Here is a 25,646-nt window from a genome sequence, read left to right as displayed (position 1 = left end):
TAGCCAGGTGTGGTGGCACGCGCCTGTAATCCTAGCTACTCAGGAGGCTGAGGCAGGAGAATCGCTTGAACCCGGGAGGCACAGGTTGTAGTGAGCTGAGATCGCACCATTACACTCCAGCCTGGGCAACAGAGCAAGACTCCGTCTCAAAAATAAAAATAAATAAATAAATAAATCATGGACCTAAAATATGTTTATAGGGATTTGTGGAAAACTCAGATCATCTGTGTGGCCTCTTGTGACTATTACTTGTGCCTAGAACTAGAACCACCATCCCATATCTTTACTTAACAGCTTCACGCTGACGAGAGGTTGTTCCTTTTCCCGTTCAGGAGAAGAGCGGGCACTGTGTCTTGTGGACGTGAAGAAAGTGAAGCAGTCCCTGGCGCAGTCCCACCTGCCCGCCCAGCCTGACATCTCACCCAACATTTTTGAAGCTGTCAAGGGCTGCCACTTGTTTGGGGCTGGCAAGGTAAGCTCCCCTCAGAGTCTCAGCTGGAGGAATGTTCTGGAAATTGGCACTACCTCTCTTCCCACAGAGCTCATTGATTTGACCTGCAAGATAGTGTCAACTTAACAAACAGAGGGGCTCTCTAAAAGAAAAGAGATTGATTTGGGAACAGGGCTTTGCAATGGGAATACACGTGCCATTGTAAACTACGTGGGTATCTAGGGAGATAAAGGAAGACAGAGGTTTGTAAGTGAGGATTCCATAATCTTTTTGAAATAATTATCCTTGACTTCAAAGATTAATAACAAGACTGATGCTTGTCTGAGGTTGGACAGGTAGTCACTAGACAGATGTCCTTGCAGAAGTATTTTTTGTGTAAGATTGCAGTGACCTGGCGGGGCGCAGTGGCTCATGCTTGTAATCCTAGCACTTTGGGAGGCTAAGGCGGGCAGATCACTTGAGGTCAGGAGTTCAAGACCATCCTGGCCAACATGGTGAAACCCACTGTCTACTAAAAATACAAAAATTAGCCGGGCATGGTGGCACGTGCCTGTAATCCCAGCTACTCGGGAGGCTAAGGGAGGAGAATGGCTTGAACCCAGGAGGTGGAGGTTGCAGTGAGCCGAGAGCGCACAACTGCACTCCAGCCTGGCGGCAGAGGAAAAAAAAAAAAAAAGATTGCAATGGCCTTTGTGGTTTTTGTCGAGTCTCTTTTTTTATCAGGTATACAAGTGTGAGAACCCTCTCTTCATGGCCTCCTCCTGCTCTAATGTCAGGGTTTTCTTAACATTGGTGACTCCATTTTGATTTTGACAACGTTCACAATTGTACATCCTCAAACTAGGTTAAATTTCTTTTGCCTTCTTTAGGCATGTGAAATAATTTGTGTAGCCATGAAATTTGTACAAGTTTTGAATCTAAAATGAATGAGAGCAAAATGGGAATAAAATTAACAAAACTAGAAGGATGATCCATAATTTAAAAATAAGTGTGTGTGCATGTGCGTGTGTGTGTCTGCTGTGTCTGTGAGTGAGAGAGAGATGAACCTTAAAAAAAACTAACATGGATCTCCATGTCTGAACTCAATGAAAGTATGTTTCATTGCTAGAAATTTAAAAATTCAAAATTTATGACATTTACATAACAATCGGTTCATGAGAACTCAAGTTAATTCATTTGTAGCTTCTGGCATATTGAAAAGTGGCACATAAAATACCTTTGTTTGCTTCTTTAATCAAAAAGTCAAAAAATAACAGATGCTGGTGAGGTTGTGGAGAAAAAGGAACACTTATACACTGTTGGTGGGAGTGTAAATTAGTTCAACCACTGTGGAAGACAGTGTGGTGATTCCTCAAAAACCTAAAAACAGAAATACCTTTCAACCCATCAATCCCATCACTGGGTATATACCCAAAGGAATATAAATCATTCTGTTATAAAGTCACATGCATGCGTATGTTGATTGCAGCCCACTCATAATAGCAAAGACAGGGAATCAACCTAAATGCCCATCAGTGATAGACTGGATAAAGAAAACGTGGCACATATATACCATGGAATACTATGCAGCCATAAAAAAGAATGAGATCATGTCCTTTGCAGGAACATGGATGGAGCTGTAGGCCATTATCCTTAGCAAACTAACACAGGAACAGAAGATCAAATACCGCATGTTTTCACTTATAAGTGGGAGATGAATGATGAGAACACACGGACATATAGAAGGTCACAATACATACTGGGGCCCCTCAGAGGGTGGAGGGTGGGAGGAGGGAAGGGATTGGGAAAAATAGCTAATGGATACTAGGCTTAATATGTGGGTGATGAAATAACCTTTACAACAAACCCCCATACCATGAGTTTATTGATACAACAAACCTACACATGTGCACCTGAACTAAGTAGAAAATAATAAAAAAGAGTATTTGCGGTACATGTATAACTTTAATGAAGTCTGAATCAGGTGTTTATAGACCCCCTGAGGCTACTGGCATTCTGCTGTTGAAAACCATTGCGTTTTGCCCCTCAGAAGACAGCACACTGCACATTTGTTCATTCAGTTGCTGGATCAACTTTTTTTTTTTTTTTTTTTTTTGACACAGAGTCTTGCTCTGTTACCCAGGCTGGAGCACAGTGGTGCGATCTCAGCTCACTGTAGCCTCCACCTCCTGGCTTTAAGCGATTCTCCCCCTTCAGCCTCCCAAGTAGCTGGGACTACAGGTGCGCACCATCATGGCAGGCCAATTTTTGTATTTTTAGTAGAGATGGGGGTTCACCATGTTGGCCAGGCTAGTCTTGAACTCCTGGCCTCAAGTGATCCACCCGCCGCAGTCTCCCAAAGTGTTGGGATTACAGGCATGAGCCACTGCACCTGGCCAAAAATTTGTTGTTTGTTTTTTTTTTTTTTTTTTTTGAGACAGTCTCACTCTGTCGCCCAGGCTGGAGTGCAGCGGTATGATCTTGGCTCACTGCAACCTCTGCCTCCCGGGTTCAAGTGATTCTCCTGCCTCAGCCTCCCGAGTAACTGGGATTACAGGCGTGCGCCACCATGCCCAGCTAATAAAAATTTGTTTTTTAAATTAGAAATTATTTTCATTCTAATATCTGAACTGTTCAAAAAATGTATGGAACATATATGTAAACTATAAAGCCTAATAATGTCATAAGCATCCACACACTCACTACCCAGTCTAAGAAATAGAACATTACTAACAAGTTCCCTTTTCCTGTGTATTCCTCCCTTATCCTGGCCCATCTTCATTCACCCACTGTACCAGCTGCTGACTTTCATGCCAGGACTGATTTGAGCAGTCAGCCTCATTTGGTGAATGATAAACTTCTGGTTGTAGCAGGAGAAGTAAAAGGGTTTCAGCTGTTCTAGAAAAAGAGCGTTTTGATGTAGAACTCTGCACATGTATGAGTTCTTAGCTAAGAACTTTTCCCTTTGGTTTGAAATTTTCTCTAAATTTGGGCGGGGTGTGGTGGCTCACACTTGTAATCCCAGCACTTTGGGAGGCTGAGGCAGGTGGATCATTTGAGACCAGGAGTTCGAGACCAGCCTGGCCAACATGGCGAAACCCCATTTTTGTACTAAAAATACAAAAATCAGCCAGGCACGGTGGTGCGCGCCTGTAGTCCCAGCTACTTGGCAGGCTGAGGTTGTAGAATCGCTTGAAGCCGGGAGATAGAGGCTGCAGTGAGCTGAGATCACACCACTGCACTCCAGCCTGGGCGACAGAGTGAGACTCCGTCTCAAAAAAAAGAAATTTTCTCTAAATTCGTTTAGCACCTCTCCCCTCTCTCATTCTGTCTCCTCCCCATCCCCACAAGGTAAGTTTGTCAAAAGATTCTGTCTCCAGCAGAAGGCACATGAGTGGGAAAGGTATGTGGTGTCAGGTGCTTCCCTGAGGCCTTCTCTGGATCCCAGGTAAAAGCCTTGGTTCTCGACCAGGGGTAATTCTGCCTTACCAGGGGACATTTGGTAATGGCTCGAGATTTTTTTGATTGTCACAGATAGAAGTGCTGCAGGCATCTAGTGGGTCAAGGCCAGGGATACTGCTCATATCCTGCAGTGTGCAGGACAGCCCTCCCCCCACCACACAGAATGATCTGGTATGAATCGTCAATAGCACCGAGCTTGAGAGCTTTTCCTAGTTTTGCCCCACAGCTGGTATCACACTGGTGACAGTCTTTTTCTTTTCTTGGTTGCTTTTCAGATTGAGAACGGGCTCTGCATCTGTGCAGCCATGCCCAGCAAAGTCGTGATTCTCCGCTACAACGAAAACCTCAGCAAATACTGCATTCGGAAAGTAAGTCCTGGGCCTTGCCTTGGTTGAACGTGGGAAAGCCAGTCCTGCTCTCTCAGCGAGCCAGTGTGGAAAGTGCACTGTCTTGGGACACAGCCTGTACCGGGTTCTTTCCACCCTGCAGGCCTTCAGCCTGGGGTGACCTCTGTCGTGAGCGAGATCCTTCCTTTGTGGAGGATCCTCCAGGGCCACTGGTAGCTGCGATTTCCCTCCTCGCTTTTCTCCTTCCATTTGCGAACTGCCTCCCCATTGAGCCTGGTGAATTCAGCCTTTTGTTAGAACAGAAAGTTGACTGGTAGGAAAAAACAGTGGGGGGGAAAAGGGGGCACTTTCCAAGACGCTAGCAGTCCCAGGTAGCACTTTTCAGAATCTTTCTCAAATTCTAGAAGTTTCTATTAATATAACCTTCTGGACTAACCAGTGCTAGCACTATTTTGGTATATAATTAGGGAGCTGCTTCTCCTCAGAGCAGAGTGAGTTGTGATGATGACTGCAGTGTGGACGAGATGTGTGTTAGATCCTTAAATCTGCCTGGCTTCTGGAGAATGCTGTCTGATGTCCCTACCTAGGAGTGTCCCACTCCTTCTAAGCCTGATATATTTCTGATGCTTTCATGATTAGTTTCAAAAATAAAATGAGGCTGGGCACGGTGGCTCACATCTATAATCCCAGCACTTTGGGGGGCCAAAGAGGGCAGATCGCTTGAGGTTGGGAGTTTGAGACCTGCCTGGCTAACATGGTGAAACTCTATCTCTACTCAAAATACAAAAATTAGCTGGGCATGGTGGCGGATGCTTGTTATCCCAGCTACTTGGGAGGCAGAGGCAGGAGAATTGCATGAACCTGGGAGGCGAAAGTTGCGGTGAACCAAGATTGTGCCATTGCACTCCAGCCTGGGCAACAGAGCAAGACTCCATCTCAAAAACAAACAAACAAAAAAATTGAAATGGAGGGTGAATAATGTATACGGGTCATTACCTGTTAGAGAAACTGTTCCATTCTGGGCAGGGTGGTGTTAGTTTAGTCTGTGTGTTCATTGAGTGCCCACCCTGTCAGGGACTGAACGGGCTGTTTTACAAGCACCTTTCCCCACAGTTCTGAAAAGCAGGGACAGTTATTCCCAATTTTCAGGTAAGACAACTGAAGCTGGCAGAAGATCCTCAGTTACAAAGTTGAGACCAAAACTGACGTTTGATTTTGTTTTTCTACCATTTCACTATATCATGCTTCCTCAAAGTTTTCCCATACTTAGTAGGTGACCAAGAAATATTCAGTGATGATGATAATGCTCACTAAATTCTCAGAAATCATTGCTTCTTTATGATTCCCAGCCACACATTTTGAATAGGTGTGTCTGGTTTTTTGATGACATTAGGATTGGCCTAAAAACAACTAAAAATAATCAGGAAGCAGATAATTAAGATGACAATAATGATGATCATGATGATGACTGCATAGGTAATATAGGTTCGAATTAGAAACTTTAGAAGCTAGCAAAAAGAAGGAAACCCAAACCATTGCTGTTGACCACCACTGTTAATAGTTGGTGTATTTTTCCTGTCTTTTTTTTCCTTCTGATAAGAATGTTGTATTGTTCAAGTTCTGTCTCTTCATTGGAATGCTGTTTCTTTTCTTTTTTTTTGAGACGAGGTTTTGCTCTTGTCACCCAGGCTGTAGTGCAATGGCACGATCTCAGCCCACTGCATCCTCTGCCTCCCGGGTTTGAGTGATTCTCCTGCCTCAGGCAGCCTTCTGAGTAGCTGGGATCACAGGCGTGCACCACCACACCTGGCTAATTTTTTGTATTTTTAGTAGAGACAGAGTTTCACCATGTTGGCCATACTGGTCTCGAACTCCTGACCTCAGGTGATCCACCCACCTCAGCCTCCCAAAGTGCTGGGATTACAGGTGTGAGCCACTGTGCCCAGCCTGGAATGGTGTTTCTGACCCTGCCTTTTTCTGGCTGCAGTTTGACCTTATTTTCTTGGTTTTGGGTTGCGTGGAACAATAGGAAGAGATAACAAATGGATCACTGTTCATCCTGAGAGGCATGAAAGGTGAATGGGGCGTGTGCAGTGGCTCACGCTTGTAATTCTAATGCTTTGGGAGGCTGAGGTGGGAGGATTGCTTGAGCCCAGGAGTTTGAGGCTGCAGTGAGCCATGATTGCCACTGCACTCTAACCTAGGCGACAGAGCGAGACCTTGTCTCCAAAAAAAAAAAAAAAAGATGAATGGCTTTCTATGACAACATGAACAAGCTTGGTGACAATGTTCTCCAGGGCTTGGCTAGATGCTGTAGGCAGAAGCAGAATAGCTGTGGACCTTGGCTGCCCTGTGTTACCTCTCACATCCTTCTCTTCTACTCTCATGTCTCAGGAGATAGAGACCTCAGAGCCTTGCAGCTGTATCCACTTCACCAATTACAGTATCCTCATTGGAACCAATAAATTCTACGAAATCGACATGAAGCAGTACACGCTGGAGGGTAGGGACCGCCTTCTCTTTCCCACCCACCCATGGCTCAGGCCGCACTGAGACTCAGAACTCATTCCTGAAGCCCGCTTCTCGCCTGCCTTTACAGAATTCCTGGATAAGAATGACCATTCCTTGGCACCTGCTGTGTTTGCCGCCTCTTCCAACAGCTTCCCTGTCTCGATCGTGCAGGTGAACAGTGCAGGGCAGCGAGAGGAGTACTTGCTGTGTTTCCACGGTGAGTCGTGGCTGCGCCCGCTGCCCTTTTGGGTCCTCATGGACACTAGGGACCCATGAGGGGTTGGAGGAGGGTATGCGGAGTTCTGGGGCAGGATAGGTTTGACTGGCGGTACAGAGACTGTCTTTCCAGAACCACCAGGTCCCCTTGGGGAGTCTCCTCTCCACCACTAGATACTAGCGTGGTCAAACTCTATCACATTCTCTCCAAAGAGCAGGCAGTTTTTTTCCTCGTCCATCCCTTGCTCTTTCTTTCTCTCCCTCCTTTCTCTTCCTCTGTCCTCATTTCATACCCCCTCCCCTCCCCTTCCTTCCCATCCTTCCATTTGTCTTTTTCTTTGTTTACTTCTTTCTTTTCTTTCTTTCTTGGGTCCTCTCCTCCTCCCTCTCCCCCTCTCTTCCCCTCCCCCTCCACCTCCCCTTCTTTCCTGAGTCTTTCCGTCTTTCCCTGTCTGTCCTTCCTCCTGATCGCTTCATTCCCCTCTCTCTCTGTGTCTTTCTCTTCCCTCTCCTCCTCTTATTCCTTTCCTTCTTTTCACTTGAGTTCTCTTTCTTTAATAAAATTTAATAAATTAAAATAAATTAATTTTTAAAAGTCCCTCATTTTTAATAAAGCTGAGAGCTGGCTCAGCAGAGGGCCCCCGGTTTTCACAGTCAGTCCTATCTGGTCAGGGGTCCCTGGGCTCTGCTTCTTGTTCTTCCATCACCATGTGTGTCACTGATGCCCCTGCCCTTGGCTGTGCTAATGCCGGCATGCTCTTGACACCTTGCAGAGTTTGGAGTGTTCGTGGATTCTTACGGAAGACGTAGCCGCACAGACGACCTCAAGTGGAGTCGCTTACCTTTGGCCTTTGGTACGTGAGGTTCAGTGTGGGGGCTTCTCTTTTGCCAGCAGCTGGTGTCCTGGAAAAGAATTGCAGCCGGGCGTGGTGGCTCACGCCTGTAATCCCAACACTTTGGGAGGCTGAGGTGGGTGAATCATGAGGTCAGGAGTTTGAGACCAGCCTGACCAACATGGTGAAACCCCATTTCTACTAAAAATACAAAAATTAGCCGGGCGTGGTGGCGTGTGCCTGTAGTCCCAGCTACTCAGGAAGCTGAGGCAGAAGAATTGCTTGAACCTAGGAGTTGGAGGTTGCAGTGAGCCGAGATTGTGCCACTGCACTCCAGCCTGGGTGACAGAGTGAGATTCTGTCTCAAAAAACCAAAAAAAAAAAAAAAAAAAAAAAAAAAAAAAAAAACCGCAATTGCACGTGGAAATTTTTTTTTTTTTGGTCTAAGCACTGTGCGTGTGAATTCCATTAGATACCAAGCACAATGTGTAACAGTCATCCAGAGAACTGTTCATGGAAAGATTCTGAGGCTTGATGAAGAGCTGCCTACGCCAGATACACCAGCCCACAGTCCCAGCCCTGGGAAATATTTGCTAGGCTCTCATGAAGAAAGGAGCCCAATTCCCTGTGGATTTATTTCAGTCATTTCCAAAGGCTGCAGAGTGTCCCATGGCATAGCTGAACACCTGTTTACTTAACCAGTTCTAATTAGGCAAAGCAGTAAGGCCATGCCTGTTTTGTTTGTAAGTGTAGACAACACTGATGAACATCCTTGTACTACTCTTTTTTGCACTTGTCAGATAGCACCCCCTGATTATAAGCTCCTAAAAGTGGAACTGGTGGATCAAAGACTAAACACACACATACATACAAATATGTACATATGTATCTGTGTGAATGTTCTGAAATGCTGTCGTGACCCAAATACCCTTCGAGGCTATTTTGTTTCTCTATTGCTGCATATTAAGCCATCTGAAAGCGTAGTGACTTCAAACAACAGCTTATCATCGGCCCTGACTCCGCGGTTTGACTGGACAGTTCTGCTTCATGTGGTATCAGCAGGGCCACTGGGACAACTAGAAAGCCCAAGACAGGCTCGCAAACATGGCCCACAATGAGTGCTGGCCATAATGTGGGTGCTCAGCTGTGGCTGGTGGCTGGCGGCCTTGTTGCTTTCCATGCTGGCTTCTTCCAAGAATACAGAAGCAGAAGCTGGCAAGCCTGTTCACTTCCACCACACTCTACTGGTTAGAGCAGACTGCAGAGTCAGCCCAGATTCCAGGCCAGGGAACTGCACCAGGGCATGCATACCAGAACCCGTGATTTAAAAAGTCTAATACCAAGTTTTGTCATAAGGAATAATAGTGCTTTTTCCCTTTAAGGCAGAAGACATTTCCAGTCCTGTCTGCTGTAGTTGCAGTGACACTGTCATACAGAGATAGAGCATTAAGAAGACCAGCAATGTCTAAATATCTGTGAACCCAGTCTTTTTTTTTTTTTTTTTTTGAGTCGGATTTTCGTTCTTGTTGCCCAGGCTAGAGTGCAATGGTGCAATCTCAGCTCACTGCAACCTCCGCCTCCCGGGTTCAAGCGATTCTCCTGCCTCAGCCTCCCGAGTAGCTGGGATTACAGGCACCTGCCACAACACCTGGCTAATTTTTTGTATTTTTAGTAGAGACAGGGTTTCACCATGTTGACCAGGCTGGTCTCGAACTCCTGATCTCAGGTGATCCACCTACCTTGGCCTCCCAAAGTGCTGGGATTACAGGCATGAGCCACTGCGCTCAGCCCGAACCCAGTCTTTTTTAAAATCAAATTCTTTGATGTTTATAATCAGTTTTAAAAGGTACAATGAAAAGTCTCACCCAGTGTGTCCATCTCCCAAATTCTCCATCCCTGTTCCTTCAAAGAAAAAAAAAGCTCATATGAGTTTCTTGTCCTGCCAGTACTTTATGCAAATACTAGCACATAAAATATATATATTCTTTTTCCACCTTTTAAAAAATCAGTAAGGTAGCATACTTCCCACATGATTCTGAACCTTGCTTTTTGCACTGAGCAGTGTACCTTGGGCATTCTTTCATATCTGTACGAAGACAGCCTTTTCATGCATGTTTACAGCTGTGCAGAATTCCATAGATGTATTATAATTTTTTTTTTTTTTGAGACGGAGTCTCCCTCTGTTGCCCAGGCTGGAGTGCAGTGGTGCCATCTGAGCTCACTGCCACCTCTGCCTCTTGGGTTCAAGTGATTCTCGTGCCTCAGCCTCCTGAGTAGCTGGGATTACAGGCATACACCACCATGCCTGGCTAATTTTTGTGTTTTTAATAGAGATAGGGTTTCACCATGTTGGCCAGGCTGGTCTCGAACTCCTGACTTCAGGTGATCCACCCGCCTTGGACTCCCAAAGTGTTGGGATTACAGGCGTGAGCCACCACGCCCGGCCAGATGTATTATAATTTATTTAGCCAATCCTTACACTGTACACTTGAGTTGTTTTACATCTTCTGCTGTAACAAACCACATGGCAGTGAATATCCTCGAACATGCATGACTATTCTGGCACATAGATAGGTATTTGTGGGGTGAATTGCTTTACACAGGATTGCTGGGTCAAAGAATGCATTGCAGCCAGATTTTGATTTTCCCTCTTTTCACCATTCTTTGGCCCACACTGTGCCTGCATGGTGATCACACAGCCTACAGAGAACCCTATCTGTTTGTGACCCACTTCAACTCACTCGAAGTAATTGAGATCCAGGCACGCTCCTCGGCAGGGTAAGCATTATCCTACCATGCTTGGAAAACCTCAGCTGTTGGGGTAGGTGTTGGGGCTGGCTGCATGTTCCTGCCTAACCTGCCTAGCAATAGAGGTAGCCTGCAATGAAGGTAACTGGAACTCTGGGACTCTGCAGGACCCCTGCCCGAGCGTACCTGGACATCCCGAACCCACGCTACCTGGGCCCTGCCATTTCCTCGGGAGCGATTTACTTGGCATCCTCATACCAGGATAAATTAAGGGTCATTTGCTGCAAGGGAAACCTCGTGAAGGAGTCTGGCACTGAACACCACCGGGGCCCGTCCACCTCCCGCAGGTAACCAGCTTCTCCTCTTCCTCAGTACTGGGGGCAACGTGCTTTTCTGCAAGGCAGAAGGAAATGATACTAAACCAGTAGAATGTTTCCCAATCTTCACTGTGTCCGTAAGCTCAAACCACTCATTTCTTTGCAATCTGCAGCACTGAAATGACACAGACCTTTATGAGCATCAGGAGAATTCGAAAATACCACCTTGTAAAAGTCAGAGGGGAGAGGTCTGATCTATCTCTCATGGGTATTTTCATTGGATTGGTGAAAAATGCAGCACAAATTAGGAATTTATTGCTTTAGCAGGTATTTTGTGGTGCTAGTTGGGCTTGTGGGGGAGGGAGAATGGTGAATAAAACAGACACAGCCCCTCCGTGATGGCACTCACAGCTCAGTGGGAGAGATGCTGGCAATCATAGATTAGGGCATGGAAGGATGAGGCTCTGGTGGGGTGATTTAAAGCCTGGACGTGGAGGTGAGGGAGGATTTCCCATCAGATATGAGGTGGGGGCAGGGGAACCAGTGACGGATGCTCAGGCAGGAGGGAAGGCAAGCCATGCCTGGAGGTCCAGAGGTGTGAGGTCGTGAGAGCAGGTCAGGGACTCCAGCCAGCCTGGTGCCTTCCCTGGAATGCGAGACCTCCTGGACAGGACTGGACTCAAACAGCCATTGATAAAGAAGCAGTTAAATAAATTAAAGTACAGCCCTGGGAAGGAATGTTGTGCAGGCATCTGGGGAAAAATGAATGAAGAACTCACACTGACATGGAGCAATCGCCAGGACACATCAAGATACAGGAGAGTATACAGAATATGCTGCCACTTGTATTAAAAAGGAGGGGAGGTGGTGCAGTGACTCACGCCTGTAATCCCAGCACTTTGGGAGGCCAGGGCGGGCAGATCACTTGATCCCAGGAGTTCAAGACCAGCCTGGGCAACGTGGTAAAACCCCATCTCTACTAAAAATACAAAAATTAGCCAGGTATGGTGTGTGCTTGTAATCCCAGCTACTCTGGAGGCTGAGGTGGCGGGGATTGCTTGAGCCCGGGAGGCGAAGGTTAAAGTGAGCCGAGATCACGCCACTGTACTCCAGCCTGGGCAGAGTGAGACCCTATCTCAAAACCAAAAAAGGAGGGAAAAGGCACTTCCAGAATGCCAGAGTAAGGACCTCTGACAATGTGTTTCTCCATAAAAGCAACGGGACCACTGGCAGTTATAAAAATCAACTTTTCAGAGCTCTGGAAATTAACCCTTTGAGCGGCCACTCTCAGGCAGGGTCAAACCAAAAGAGTCAGGAGCACATGATTATTTGACACCTTTGCTTTTCCTGCAAGTTCCTGAGATCAAAACCACATTGAACAAGCATGTTGCAGAAAAGGCCTTTTCTTAAAAGGCATTCTTTTTCAATTTTATTTTTTAAATTTTACTTGTTTTTGAATTGATAATCTAATCACAGGGCACAGAATTCAAAGGATAAAAAAGGTATACAGTACAGAGTCTCTCTTCTGGATCTCTCTTGCCTCCTAACTCTCCTCACCCCCTCTCTCCAGGTCCCCAACTGGGAAGGAACCAATTTTGTGAAGTTTTTGTGTTTCCATTTAGGAATCCTTTATGCTGATACAGCCAGCCCTCTCTGTCTATAGGTTATGCCTCTGTAGATTCAACACACCATGGATTGAAAATATTTGAAAAAATAATTTTGTTTGTACTGCACATGTTCAGGCTTTTACAAATTGTCATTATTCCCTAAACAATACAGTATAACAGCTATTTACAGAGCATTTACATTGTATTAGGTGTTATAAGTAATCTAGAGATGATTTAAAGTGTACAACAGGATGTGTGTAGGTTATATGCAAATACACCCCCCCCTACTTTTTTTTTGGGACAGGGTCTCTGTCGTCTAGGCTGGAATGCAGTGGTACGATCACAGCTCACCGTAGCCTCGACCTCCCTGGGCTCAGATGATCCTCCTACCTCAGCCTGCTGAGTAGCTGGGATTACAGGCATGCACCACCACACTCGGCTAATTTTTGTATTTTTTTGTAGAGATGGGGTTTTACCATGTTGCCCAGGCTGGTCTCAAACTCCTAGGCTCAAGTGATCTGCCACCTGGGCCTCCCAAAGTGCTAGGTTTATAGGCCTGAAGCACTGCGTCTGGCCCTACACCATTGAATATAAGAGATGTGAGCATCCACAGATTTTGGTATCCACAGGAAGTCCTGGAACCAGTCCCCCAGGCCACCAAGGGATGGCTGTACAACCAAATGTACAGAGTCAGATCCACTGCCCTGATAATGGGCCTTTTCCAGGGAGCGTAGCTAGGCAGGTCAGATAGCGACAGGTTTCTGGTGATGGGGCTTTTTGGGGAGCTTCAGTCCTGATCTGCTCCCTCCAGTGGCTACTAGACTGCTGGTTTTCACAGCTACTGTGGTTCTAAGGACATGGTTTCAACTCTTCCACAGATCTGGGGAGAGGGGAGTGGGTATAGGGCAAGTTGAAATGTCACAAAACATTCGGTTCTTGCTGAGATTCCTTTTTCTTGCATAAATACTCTTTGAATTGTTGCAGGCCTTTTTTGCAACATGCTTGTTCAGCGTGGTTTTGATCCCAGGAACTTGCTGGAAAAGCAGAGGTGCCAAATACCTATGTGCTCCTGACTGTTTTGGTTTGACCCTGCCTCGAGAGTGGCCTCTTAAAGGGCTAGGGTTAATTTCCAGAGCTCTGAAAAGTTGATTTTGACAATTGCCAGTGATCTTGTTGCTTTTATGGAGAAGCAGGTTGTGAGAAGTCCTTACTCTGGCATTCTGGAAGTGCCCTTCCCCTCCTTGTGTTTTTTTTTTGTTACGGTCTCACTCTGTGCCCAGGCTGGAGTACAGTGGCGTGATCTCGGCTCACTGCAACCTCCGCCTCCTGGGCTCAAGAGAGCCCCTGACTTCAGCCTCCCGCCGAGTAGCTGGGACTACAGGCGCCCGCCACACCTGGCTAATTTTTGTATTTTTTGTAGAGACAAGGTTTTACCACGTTGCCCAGGCTGGTCTTGAACTCCTGGGCTCGAGCACTTTGCCCACCCTGGCCTCCCAAAGTGCTGGGATTACAGGTGTGAGCCACTGCACGCGACCACCCCTCCTTTTTAACACAAGTGGCAGCATATTCTGCATACTCTCCTGTACCTTGATGTGTCTTCGTAATTGCTCCATATCAGTGTGAGAGGTAGTTCTTCATTCATTTCTCCCCAGATGCCTGCACAACCTTCCTTATCAGAGCTGTACCTTAATTCGTTTAACTGCTTCTTCATCAATGGCTGTTTGTCTCCAGTCTGTTGCTGCAATAAATGACTTTCTCCTTACGCCATTTTACATGCTGTAGGATAAATTCCAAGAGAAGGAATGAATGGGTGATGGCTGAGGTGCATTTGTAAATCTGATGGACAGTGTGGAGTTTTCTGCCCTGAAGGCTTCTCCCATTTACAGTCCCACCAACTGCATGTGGAAGTGGGGCTGGCCTCGTCTTGACACAGTGCTGGGAGCTAGATCCAGCTCGAGGTGTAGGAAGTTTGAAACCTTGGCCTGCAAAGAAGATCTGAGATTATTTAACCCAGGGAATAAATGGCCTAAGATAATCTTCTGGACTGATTTACCAGCTCTGTGTGTCTACCTTATAAATAGTTATGTGGACCCCATACCATATGCCTGACATAATGTCTATGGCTGGGGATACAGAGATGTAGAAAGCATTGTTCTTATATTCCAGGGGCCCATAATTTGGTGGAAGAACCACAACTAATATTACAAAATACCAAGATCTTAGGCAAGACTGTCCTAATGAATGGTCTCTCTTTTGTTGATGTATAGGAGCTAATTAATCTGAAATGTTTAGTTAGTGTGGTTTTAACCTGAGGAACTTGCTGAAAAACCAGAAGTGCCAATAATTAAATGCTCCTAACTCTTGGCTTGGCCCTGCTTCAAGAGTGACTGCTTAGTGTGCCACAGTCCTCCCCTGAAAATGTCTAGATCTTCTTTAAGTAGTTCCCAAGTCATGCCAGAAACACATTGAAATATTGTAATTAGATTTTTTTCCTCTGTTGCCTCACTAGATAGGTACCCAGGCACCTTGCTTTTGAGACTATATAGTCTCTCAAAGGAATTGCTTACTATGTGATCAAAACAGTTCCAGTTCCTGTGAATGAGGGGCAGAAAAGTGTTTGCTTTCCTGTGTTACGTCTGGAAAATCAGTAGTTGGTTATCTCTTGGCTTATAGAACGATCTTTTGGTCGCTGACTTCTTTGGGCAGTTGAAGGTTGGCTTTCTGGGTCTGATTCACTGCAGGCTTCATTGCCCTGGTCTGTTTAGCAGAGCAGGAAACGTAACTCCTTGACAAAAAGACCATAAAATTGATGTGGTAGATTATGGGTCATTAATGGATAAGGAGATGGAAGACTGCCCACTTGGCTTGAAATGATGGGTGTGTTCCTCCCTCCCGTTAATCTCAGCTGACGTCCTGAATGGCCTTCCCTTGAGCAATCCTTCTTCCCCTGGGCAGTGAGCACCCTCTCATTTGTTTTATGATGGTTCCCTGTGGACACATCTTATCATTTCTTTTCCATTACAAGTAGGCTTAATGTAGTTCTCCTACTCGGAATTTATTTTTTTATTTGTCTTCCAGATTTCAAAGCCATATGGCTAGAGATGAATATAAACCTTGATTTCAAGATGTTGAAATCTGCATTATCTTAAATCTTACTGCTGCACAGACAGGGGTTCTGGTCTTCTGAGCATTTGCTGTCTGAATCTCCAAACATTATAGTCACATGAGAAAGCAAGAGCATGGCATGAAACTATTCACTATGAACTGAGCCCTTATGAAATTATCTCTGCACACCAACCTCTCTGTTACACTGTAGAGGAGGAACTGGCAAACTTTTTCTGCACAGGTCTAGATGGTAAATATTTTCGGCTTTGTGAGCCATATGGTCTCTGTCTCAGCTGCTCAGCCCTGTTGTGGTCATGCGGAAGCAGCTGTAAGACAATGCATAACCAGATGGGCATGGCTTCATTCCAATAAAACTTTATTTATAAAAACAAGCATCTTCCGGATTTGGCCCTCAAGCCTGTTCTAAAGTCTCTCCTTCCACAGTAAATGCTGTCTTTGCTGTCGCTTCTCAATTATGGACGTTGACAGAGGAGGTTCTGATATAGTTAGACCAGTAATTGAAGAAAGAAATGAACAAGTTGATAAAATGATAGCCTCTTCCAATAAGAAGGATTTAAATATCAAGGACTAAGATAGTCCTTTGGGAAAACCAATGATGCTCTACACTTCTCTTTTTCTAATTTTTAGTTTTAGTTTTTTAGAAGTGGGGTCTTGCCATATTGCCTGGGCTGGTCTCGAACTCCTGGGCTCAAGTGATTTTCCTTCCTTAGCCTTCCTAATAGCTAGGACTACAGGCATGCATCACTGTGCCCGGCTTTTTCGAATATTTTCGAAGAGCCTTCTTTAGGATCTTACTGCAAAAGTCCAACGTGTCCAACGTTGATGTCAGAGCATGTTAGCAACAATTTTGTTGAGAGAATTAGCACAAAACAAATCATTCTGTGATTCATACTGGATTCATTTTTGGAATCAGCTGCATTGTAATTTAAATACTAAAAAATATCTAGCATAAAATAAGTTTATATTCCAAGATAAAGCCTTAATCAAACAAAATATGTTTTCAAGTAATATTCACTATAATTTTTTTCCCCCATTTTAAGTAGGGCCTTTTCCAAGCATGAATTATGCTGAGATAACAGGGACTCTAGTACTTTTTGAGCTGATCGAGGGTGGGAAAGAATTGACTCAGAAGGCTACATTTCAGTTCTCTCTGTGTTTCTGGGTCTTACTACATCTTCAGAGAGGGAGTTTGGGCCCCGGGTCTGCTGAAATCTTCATTTGAAATATCCAGGCCAGGAATGGGTGGAGGGTTGGGTTGGGTGGTACAAAAAGGCCCCAGTGTTTTCAACTGTTTGGTTACTAATTATCAACCTTTGAGGCCTGGGATATTTTCTGAGCCTGCTCTACTGTTTTTGTCTGCCCTGCTTAGTTTCCTGACTCTATCAGGCCTGATCCCTACACCTCTCGGTCATCTTATTGCCATGACTGAGAACCACCAACCTTCTGAGCATCTGCATTCGCATCAGGTGTCAGAGAGACTCTTGGAAAGCCACCTGGGGCGAGAGGTGACCAAACACCAGACCCAGGAGTGGGACAGACATGGCAGTTAACAGTGATGAGTACAGGGTTTCCCCAAACTGCTCCCTTGTACTGAGGGCCTTTGTGGGCCCCTGACTTCTGGGTCTTAGCAGGCTGACCTCCTAGATGAAGACTTCCTTGTGTGCCTTCTAGGCTCTGGGAAATACTAGGTCAGTAGGATATAGTATGGGGCTTATGACATCAAACTGGTCTTTTTTTTGTTTTTGAGACAGAGTCTCGCTTTGTCACCCAGGCTGGAATGCAGTGGCTCAATCTTGACTCACTGCAACCTCCACCTCCTGGGTTCAAGTAATTCTCCTGCCTCAGCCTCCTGAGTAGCTGGGACTACAGGCGCATGTCACCACGCCTGGCTAATTTTTGTATTTTAAGTAGAGATGGGGTTTCACCATGTTGGCCAGGCTGGTCTCGAACTCCTGACCTCGTGATCCACCTGCCTCGGCCTCCCAAAGTGCTGGGATTACAGGTGTGTGCCACTGCGCCCGACCTATCCAACTGGTCTTTATTGGAATCCCAGCTTTACCACTCATTAGCTCAGGTGAGTCACCTAACTCCTGTCTGTCCCCATTTTCTTGCTTGTACAGTGAGGGTCATGCTTGTTCCTAGCTCAAGAGCTGCTGTGATGGTTTAATGAGATGATGAGAGATGGCAGGTGAAGAGCTTAGCACAGGCCTGGCGCACAGTATGTGTTCAGTAAATGAAAGCCTGCACTGAGGAAGGTGGGTTGTCTTTTGTTGCCATCTTTGCTGTCTTCCCTGTCTTTGCTGCCAAAAATCAAACGCAGGCAAAGTCCAAAGAACTCCAGGTCTAATCTGTTGATAATCAGTGGTGAGGCCGGGTCAAGCCGGGGGTTCTGCAGGGAAGAAGGAAAATGCCCCTCTGGGATTGTGGCCTCGCAGCTCCCTACGTTCCTCTTTTGTCGCCAGCAGCCCCAACAAGCGAGGCCCGCCCACGTACAACGAGCACATCACCAAGCGCGTGGCCTCCAGCCCGGCGCCGCCCGAAGGCCCCAGCCACCCCCGAGAGCCAAGCACACCCCACCGCTACCGCGAGGGGCGGACCGAGCTGCGCAGGGACAAGTCTCCTGGCCGCCCCCTGGAGCGGGAGAAGTCCCCGGGCCGGATGCTCAGCACACGGAGAGAGCGGTCCCCTGGGAGGCTGTTTGAAGACAGCAGCAGGGGCCGGCTGCCTGCGGGAGCCGTGAGGACCCCGCTGTCCCAGGTGAACAAGGTGAGGCAACGTCCCGAGGCCTGTGTGTCTGTTGCGGAGGCCAAGAGTGACTTGGGGAACTGGGACCCCCACGGGGCCACTGTTGTTTAAAAAAGGAACTCCATGACTGTAATTCAGACTTTGTGAGGCACAGGAGTTTAGGAAGAAAATGTACTCTAAGAAATAGCTTCCTGGCCGGGTGAGGTGGCTCACGCCTGCAATCCCAGCACTTTGGGAGGCTGAGGTGGGCGAATCACGAGGTCAGGAGATCCAGACCATCCTAACATGGTGAAACCCTGTCTCTACTAAAAAAAAATAGAAAAAATTAGCCAAGCGTGGTGACAGGCGCCTGTAGTCCCAGCTACTCGGGAGGCTGAGGCTGTGAACCCAGGAGGCGGAGCTTGCAGGGAGCCGAGATCGCGCCACTGCACTCCAGCCTGGGCGACAGAGCAAGACTCTGTCTCAAAAAAAAAAAAAAAAAAAAAAAGAAATAGCTTCCTAAGCAAATGGATAACGTGTGTGTGATTAAAAAGGAAAATATGTATGTGTATAACTCAAAATATAATAGCTACCAAAAAATATGTTTTCCTTTCTCCAGAGGCAAGTGGTAGCAGTTTCTAGAGATAGTCTGTGCATACAAGCAAATATGTGTGCTCTCCTTTTTAAAACCCAAATGATAGCATCCTATATAAAATGTTCCATGCTTTACTATACATACAGATTCATACACATACACACATATGCTTTTTTTTTTTTTTTTTTGAGAGAGCATCTTGCTCTGTTACCCAGGCTGGAGTGCAGTGGCGTGATTATAGCTCACGGCAGCCTCGAACTCCTGGGCTCAAGCGATCCTCTCACTTCAGCCTCCTGAGTAGTTGGGAATATGGGCTGTAGCTACCATGTCTGGCTTTTTCCCCCACTTTTTGTTTGTTTTTGTTTTTGGTTGTTTTAGAGACACGGTCTTACTGTGTTGCCCAGGCTGGAGTGCAGTGGCGTGATCATAGCTCACCACGGCGTTGAACTCCTGGGCTCAAGTGATCCTCCAGCCTCAGCCTCTTGAATAGCTGGGACTACAGGCTTAAGCCACCATCTGTCTAATTCCCACCCCCACCCCCCTTTTTATTTTTTTTAGAGACAGAATGTCGCTTTGTGCCCAGGCTGGTCTTGAACTCCTAAGCTCAAGCAGTCCTCGCACCTTGGCCTCCCAAAATGCTGGGATTACAGGCATGAGTCACCACGCTCGGCCCACTCATGTGTATATATAAATTGTTTTTCTGGAAGGCTACACAGAAAAGTGTTCACAGTGGTTGCCTTCCAGAAGAACTTTGAACTTTTATAAATGTTTAAATCATGGGCATGAATGATCTGTGTAATTTTTAGGTTCGCGATCGAGGAGAGGGATAGGTGTTGAAGACCAGGGGCTCCCCCAGGCAGGGGATGGCTCAAGTGCTTGGTGCCTCCTCAGCAGGCTAAGCAGGCCAAGGAGCCACCTTTCTGCCATTTGGGGCTGATTTTCTGGGTGGCATTCTCCTTCTGATGCCACGTGCAGTTCACCTGCTGGTAAAGAAAGAAGGAAACACCATCCATGTGGCTTCTTATCCCTCCCAGTTGACCGGTGAAACTGTGTATGTGCGTGTGTGTGCGTTAACATGCTTACAGCAACACAGGTACACACACGGCTTTCGGATTTTCCAGTGAGTTTCACTCCCTGGCTTTCCCAGGCTCTGGAGCGGGTGCTGCCCTGCTGAGTACTCACTGCTAACTGCTGAAGGGGATAGCCCAGGGGCTGCAGATTCCCATTTGCATTGTGCAAGGTGAGCACAGCAACTTCTGGCCTCGGATGGCTAACACTCCTCCTCCTTATTTCATTCCTAGGTCTGGGACCAGTCTTCAGTATAAATCTCAGCCAGAAAAGCCAACTCCTCATCTCGATCTGCAGGAAACACCAAACACACCATGGAACTCTGCTGATGGGGACCCAAGCGCCCACGTTCTCAGCCACCCTCTGGCTCAGTGGGGCCCAGACCCACCTCAGCACGGACACCCCTGTCTCCAGGAGGGGCAGGTGGCTGAGGCTCTTCGGAGCTGTCAGGCCTGGTGCCTGCTCTGGGCACCTCCCTGCAGCCATCTCTTTGCACTTTGTTACTCTTTCAAAGCATTCACAAACTTTTGTACCTAGCTCTAGCCTGTACCAGTTAGTTCATCAAAGGAAACCAACCGGGATGCTGACTACGACGTGGTTAGAATCCTAATTAGCTACTTTAATATCCTAGGATTGGTTGGTTTTTCTTTTTTTTTTCCTTTGTTTCTTTTTTTTTTTTTTAAGACAACAGAATTCTTAATAGATTTGAATAGCAACGTATTTCCTGTTGTAGTCATTTTTAGCTAGATCACATCATCAGGTCTTTGCTACCGAGGCGTAGTATAGAAGAGTCCCGGTCAGTTGGCCAACCTCCTGCAGCCACGTAGGTTCATCCTTGTTCCTGTTCATTCTCATAGATGGCCCTGCTTTCCCCAGGGTGACATCATAGCCAAATGTTTACTGTTTTCATTGCCTTTTATGGCCTTGACGACTTCCCCTCCCACCAGCTGAGAATGTACGGAGGTCATCGGGCCTCAGCTCGGAGGCAGTGACTTGAGGTCATTGGGCCTCAGCTCAGAGGCAGTGACTTGGGGCCAAGGGACCTCGAGACGCTTTCCTTCCCCGCCCCCCAGCGTCATCTCCCCAGCCTGCTGTTCCCTCTTGCCATATAGCTTTGGCCAGGAAAGCATGCAATAGACTTGCTCGGAGCCCAGCACTCCTGGGTCTCGGGGTCGGGGAGGGGACGGGGGCACCCACCTCCTGTCTGTGACAGTGTGTTGTTCCCCACTGTGGGATGGGGAAGAGGCCCGTCGGGAGTTCTGCATGGCGGTTTACTGCATGTGCTGCCCCCTTGGGTTGCTCTGCCAATGTATTAACACCATCCCATAGCTCCTGCCGAATCGAGACCCTCTGACGACTTGCCGACTAACTGGCCACCACAAGCTGCAGTCTGTAGCACTGAACAAACAAACAAAAAAACAAAACGCTCAAGCCTTACGACCAGAGAAGGATTTCAGCAAACCACCACCTCCCACTCAGTGTCCCCTCCGAGCTTCACACTTCCCTGCCTGCCGAGGATGACTCTGTTCACACCCAATCCAGCGCGGTTCTACCCCACGAAACTGTGACTTCCCAAATGAGCCTTTCCCTAGGGCTAGGGGACCTGAGACCAGGAAGTGTGAGAAAGCAGCCGCAGCTCAACTCTTCCAGCTCCGCCCGGGTTGGGAAGTCCTTAGGTGCAGTGCGGCTCCCACTGGGTCTCCGGACCCTCCTATTTGAGTATGAAATTCCTGGCAACTGGTATAGAACCAACCTAGAGGCTTTACAGTTGGCAAGCTAACTCGCGGCCTTATTTCTGCCTTTAATCTCCCACAAGGCATCTGTTGCTTTGGGTCCTCCACGACTCTTAGGCCCGCCTCAACAACCCAGGCACCTCCTAGGTAGGCTCAAAGGTAGACCCGTTTCCACCGCAGCAGGTGAACACGACCGTGTTTTCAACCATGTGTCCACAGTTAGATCCCTTTCCAGATCGCAACCTGGCCTGCATCCCAGCTCCTTCCTGCTCGTGTCTTAACCTAAGTGCTTTCTTGTTTGAAACGCCTACAAACCTCCATGTGGTAGCTCCTTTGGCAAATGTCCTGCTGTCGCGTTTCATGTGTTGCTTGGAGTCTGTGGGGTCGTACTCCCTCCCCTCCCGTCCCCAGGGCAGATTTGATTGAATGTTTGCTGAAGTTTTTGTCTCTTGGTCCACAGTATTTGGAAAGGTCACTGAAAATTGGTCTTTCAGTCTTGGCATTTCATTTAGGATCTCCATGAGAAACGGGCTTCCTGAGCCCTGAAAATGTATATTGTGTGTCTCATCTGTGAACTGCTTCCTGCTATATAGAACTAGCTCAAAAGACTGTACATATTTACAAGAAACTTTATATTCGTAAAAAAAAAAAAAGAGGAAATTGAATTGGTTTCTACTTTTTTATTGTAAAAGGTGCATTTTTCAACACTTCCTTTTGGTTTCAATGGTGGTAGTTGTGGACAGCCATCTTCACTGGAGGGTGGGGAGCCCCGTGAGACCACCAAGATGCCAGCAGGAAATATCGTAACACGAAATTGCTGTCAAAAGCTTATTAGCATCAATCAAGATTCTAGGTCTCCAAAAGTACAGGCTTTTTCTTCATTACCTTTTTTATTCAGAACGAGGAAGAGAACACAAGGAATGATTCAAGATCCACCTTGAGAGGAATGAACTTTGTTGTTGAACAATTAGTGAAATAAAGCAATGATCTAAAAATGTGTGCTTTAGTGCAATGACCTCTTCTTTTTTTGAGACTATGAAAGAAAAACTATCACCAGCGTGTCAGTGTAGGTGTATTGTCATGGACGGGACCTTCTTTACGTTGTGGGGAGGGTTTTCCTCTGGAGTGGGATAGAGGAAGCCACGTGGTGGTGAGGGCACACTGCTATCCTGGAGTTAAGCAATTGGCGGCATTCTCTACCAAGAGTGTGACATTGTGGAAATTCGGTCAGTACTTCCAGTGAACCATGAATTGGCTATTAAGGTCATATTATAGGACTGCAGAGCTGGAAAGCTCTTTAAGCTGTCACAAAGGCCATTTGGAAAGGATGACTCAAGAACGGATTACCCACTTCCATAATCAGCTAACCAGGAACAGGTCAGCTCAAGATTTCTTTCATCTATTATGATAAGGCCAACTACAATTTAATAATGTAGATTTCTTTGTAGGGAAGAATTCAAATCAAAGGTAATTCAAAATGAAAATACTCCCATTTTTAACTAGATGAACTTTTACAGTCTGCAAGATAAATTTTTTCTCATTCTTTAGTTTGTTAGTATAAACTTGCTCCATCCAGACAAACAAGGGTTTTGGCAAATGGTGATGTTTTTGTTTTCATGGCTCCTGTGGGTTGTAGTCTTTGAATTTTTATTTTCTAATGAAGTCGTCTGACCACGGTCAAAATTGGGCTCACAGAGTCGTATCTGTCATTCGTTGCTTGTGATGGGATCCACAGATGCAGTTCTGTTCTTTTTGGTGTTACTGTTGGGCATGAAAATCCACCACAAGGTCATAATTATAAGAATGAAAATAATTCAGAAGCTGAAGCAGTGAAATGTGGAACCTTTCTTTCCTTGTAGCATTAGGAAAATGTCTGTTAAATATCAACCAACTATTTCAGCGATTGTCCTGAGAATTGTGGGAGGCCACAGAAAACTTCCAAAGCTAAGTCAACATAGTTTGATTTCAAAAGGAAGTGCCGAGGAAAAGTGTTTGAACCCGAAAGAATAGCCTGAAAGAAACAACCAATTCCGCAGCCACACCGCAAAATGAGGCCTAACCCTTCGTGCTGGCCACTCCTGTTTCATAAGCACAAAATTAGGTGTCATGTTTTCTGCACTTACAACTTAATTGTCACCAGACTAAAGAGGTTGATTGCATAGCAAATTCCATAACCATGTAACTTTAGGATTTGGAGGGTTAGACCAAAAGAGAGAATTTTGCTTAACAGGACTGTCTTCAGAATTGGACCTCTTGAATGTGATGTGCCGTAGAAAACATTCGTGGGGGCCAGCTCAGCTTCCATTCTCAGAATACAATGGTTTCACTGGCTTGTTCCACTGGTTCTAAGCCATGGGGAGATTTTGCTTCCCTCCTCCCAGAGGACATTTGACAATGCCTGGAGACATTTTTGGTTGTCACAACTGGGAGGTACTACTGGTATCCAATGGGTGGAGGTCAGAGATGCTGCTCAACATCCTACAGTGCAAAGGACAGCCCCCCACTGTAAAGCAGGCCCAAAGCCTCAATAGTGCCAAGGTTGAGAAACCTTGGTCTGTTCTAGTTTTAGTCCCATGTCTTCCTTGGCAATTTAAATACTGCTAATGATGTCTAAAGCATGTAGACTGTGGCTCTAGGCCTACAGTGTTATATGAGAAAAATAGTTTCTCATTTGCCCACTCAAATGCTGAAGCTGTTTCCTGAAGCTGGGAAGGGTGGGGGTAGTGGAAATAGAGTCCAGTGTTGATCACTTTGTTTTCCCTTGAGTCTATTAATGATGAACGGAACTCTATTTACCCTAGAGGGATTGTTAGAGGTAGACGAAAAAACCTTGAAAATGACTTTATTACTCTGCATGACTCAGGCTGTGTTTCAGAGAGCCACGAAAAAGGAAACATAAAATAGACCAAGGGTATACACATCTTGGCCTGTTCTCACTGGCCAGTGAGTATTTCAGATGGCCTGGGCGAATTCACTCTAGGGGGAGGTAGCAGTTAAGAGCTGGCATCCTCATCTGGGGAAAGGCCCTTTAGCTGTATGAAAGACAAGACAATGTAGTTGTGGGAGCCAACCCTGAGGGCAGAGCCCAGTGGCTCGTCCTAGAGCCGGCGGCTGGGGTCCCAGAGACAGGGCTCCGGCTGCTGCTCCAGCTTTCGGGATCTTCTCCAAATGTCTGGCTCACTACAGTGACGATGACTCTTAGGAGGACCCTGTGGATGTGTTTACAATTCTAATAGGGATGACTGGGGTTTTATGTATCTACAACTTCCGTGTTTTCTCCTGAAGACAATTATAGCTGGCATACCAGGGCAGAAGGCTCTAGTTTGTTTCTCCACTAATTTGCTGGTCAAGAGAAGTGCTGAAGCTTTATTCCTCAGAAACATTATGATTTGATGAGTGGTCCATGTCTTGGGTCTTCATCAATTCATTCAAACCATTTGTAAACACTGGTGGATGTCTTAGCCCATTCAGTGCTGCTTTAACAAAATACCTGACAGTGGGTAATTTATAAAGAGCAAAAATTCATTTGCTCAGAGTTCTGGAGGCTGGGAAGTCCAAGATTAAGGCATGGGCAGGTTTGCTTGTCTAGTGAGGGCTACTCTCTGCTTCCAAGATGGCGCCTTGTGCTTGGGTCCTCTGGAAGGGAGAAAAGCTGCGTGTCCTCATGTGGCAGAAGGTGCCAGGGCACATGAGCTGAATGCTGCCTGGAGCCTCTTTGATAAGAACCTTAATTTCATTCATGAGAAGAGGAGCTCTCATGACCTAATCTCTTCTTAAAGGCCCTACCTCTTAGTACTATCGTACTGGGGACATTTGAATTTTGAAGGTGACATAATAGCAGAGGAGGATCAGATATGGGAAGTAAATGCTTGAAAGTGAAATTGTGCTCATACAGAAGGAACTGAATTAAAATGAAATTTTGTTCTTTC

The 25,646-nt window shown here is 46.3% G+C and overlaps 1 protein-coding gene across 6 annotated transcripts in view; it reads left to right on the top strand.

Annotated features, from left to right (window-relative positions):
* CIT (citron rho-interacting serine/threonine kinase) overlaps nucleotides 1–22,710 on the top strand; it is a 201,700-nt gene extending 178,990 nt beyond the window's left edge. For 5 of the 6 annotated variants that reach the window (XM_050747837.1, XM_050747836.1, XM_050747835.1 and 2 more), the window contains 9 exons: nucleotides 333–472; nucleotides 4,168–4,260; nucleotides 6,634–6,742; nucleotides 6,839–6,967; nucleotides 7,740–7,820; nucleotides 10,499–10,577; nucleotides 10,715–10,894; nucleotides 18,060–18,363; nucleotides 20,218–22,710. In XM_050747837.1, coding sequence (XP_050603794.1) covers nucleotides 333–472; nucleotides 4,168–4,260; nucleotides 6,634–6,742; nucleotides 6,839–6,967; nucleotides 7,740–7,820; nucleotides 10,499–10,577; nucleotides 10,715–10,894; nucleotides 18,060–18,363; nucleotides 20,218–20,241 — 1,139 coding nt within the window. In that variant the 3' untranslated portion in view covers nucleotides 20,242–22,710. The remainder of the gene's footprint in view (nucleotides 1–332; nucleotides 473–4,167; nucleotides 4,261–6,633; nucleotides 6,743–6,838; nucleotides 6,968–7,739; nucleotides 7,821–10,498; nucleotides 10,578–10,714; nucleotides 10,895–18,059; nucleotides 18,364–20,217) is intronic. The other variant, XM_050747834.1, reaches the window with a different exon arrangement.
* The last annotated feature ends 2,936 nt before the right edge of the window (nucleotides 22,711–25,646 follow it).

Source organism: Macaca thibetana, chromosome 11 (genome assembly GCF_024542745.1).
Source record: "Macaca thibetana thibetana isolate TM-01 chromosome 11, ASM2454274v1, whole genome shotgun sequence".
NCBI classification, from domain to species: Eukaryota; Metazoa; Chordata; class Mammalia; order Primates; family Cercopithecidae; genus Macaca; species Macaca thibetana.
This window is presented reverse-complemented; position numbering and strand designations above follow the sequence as displayed.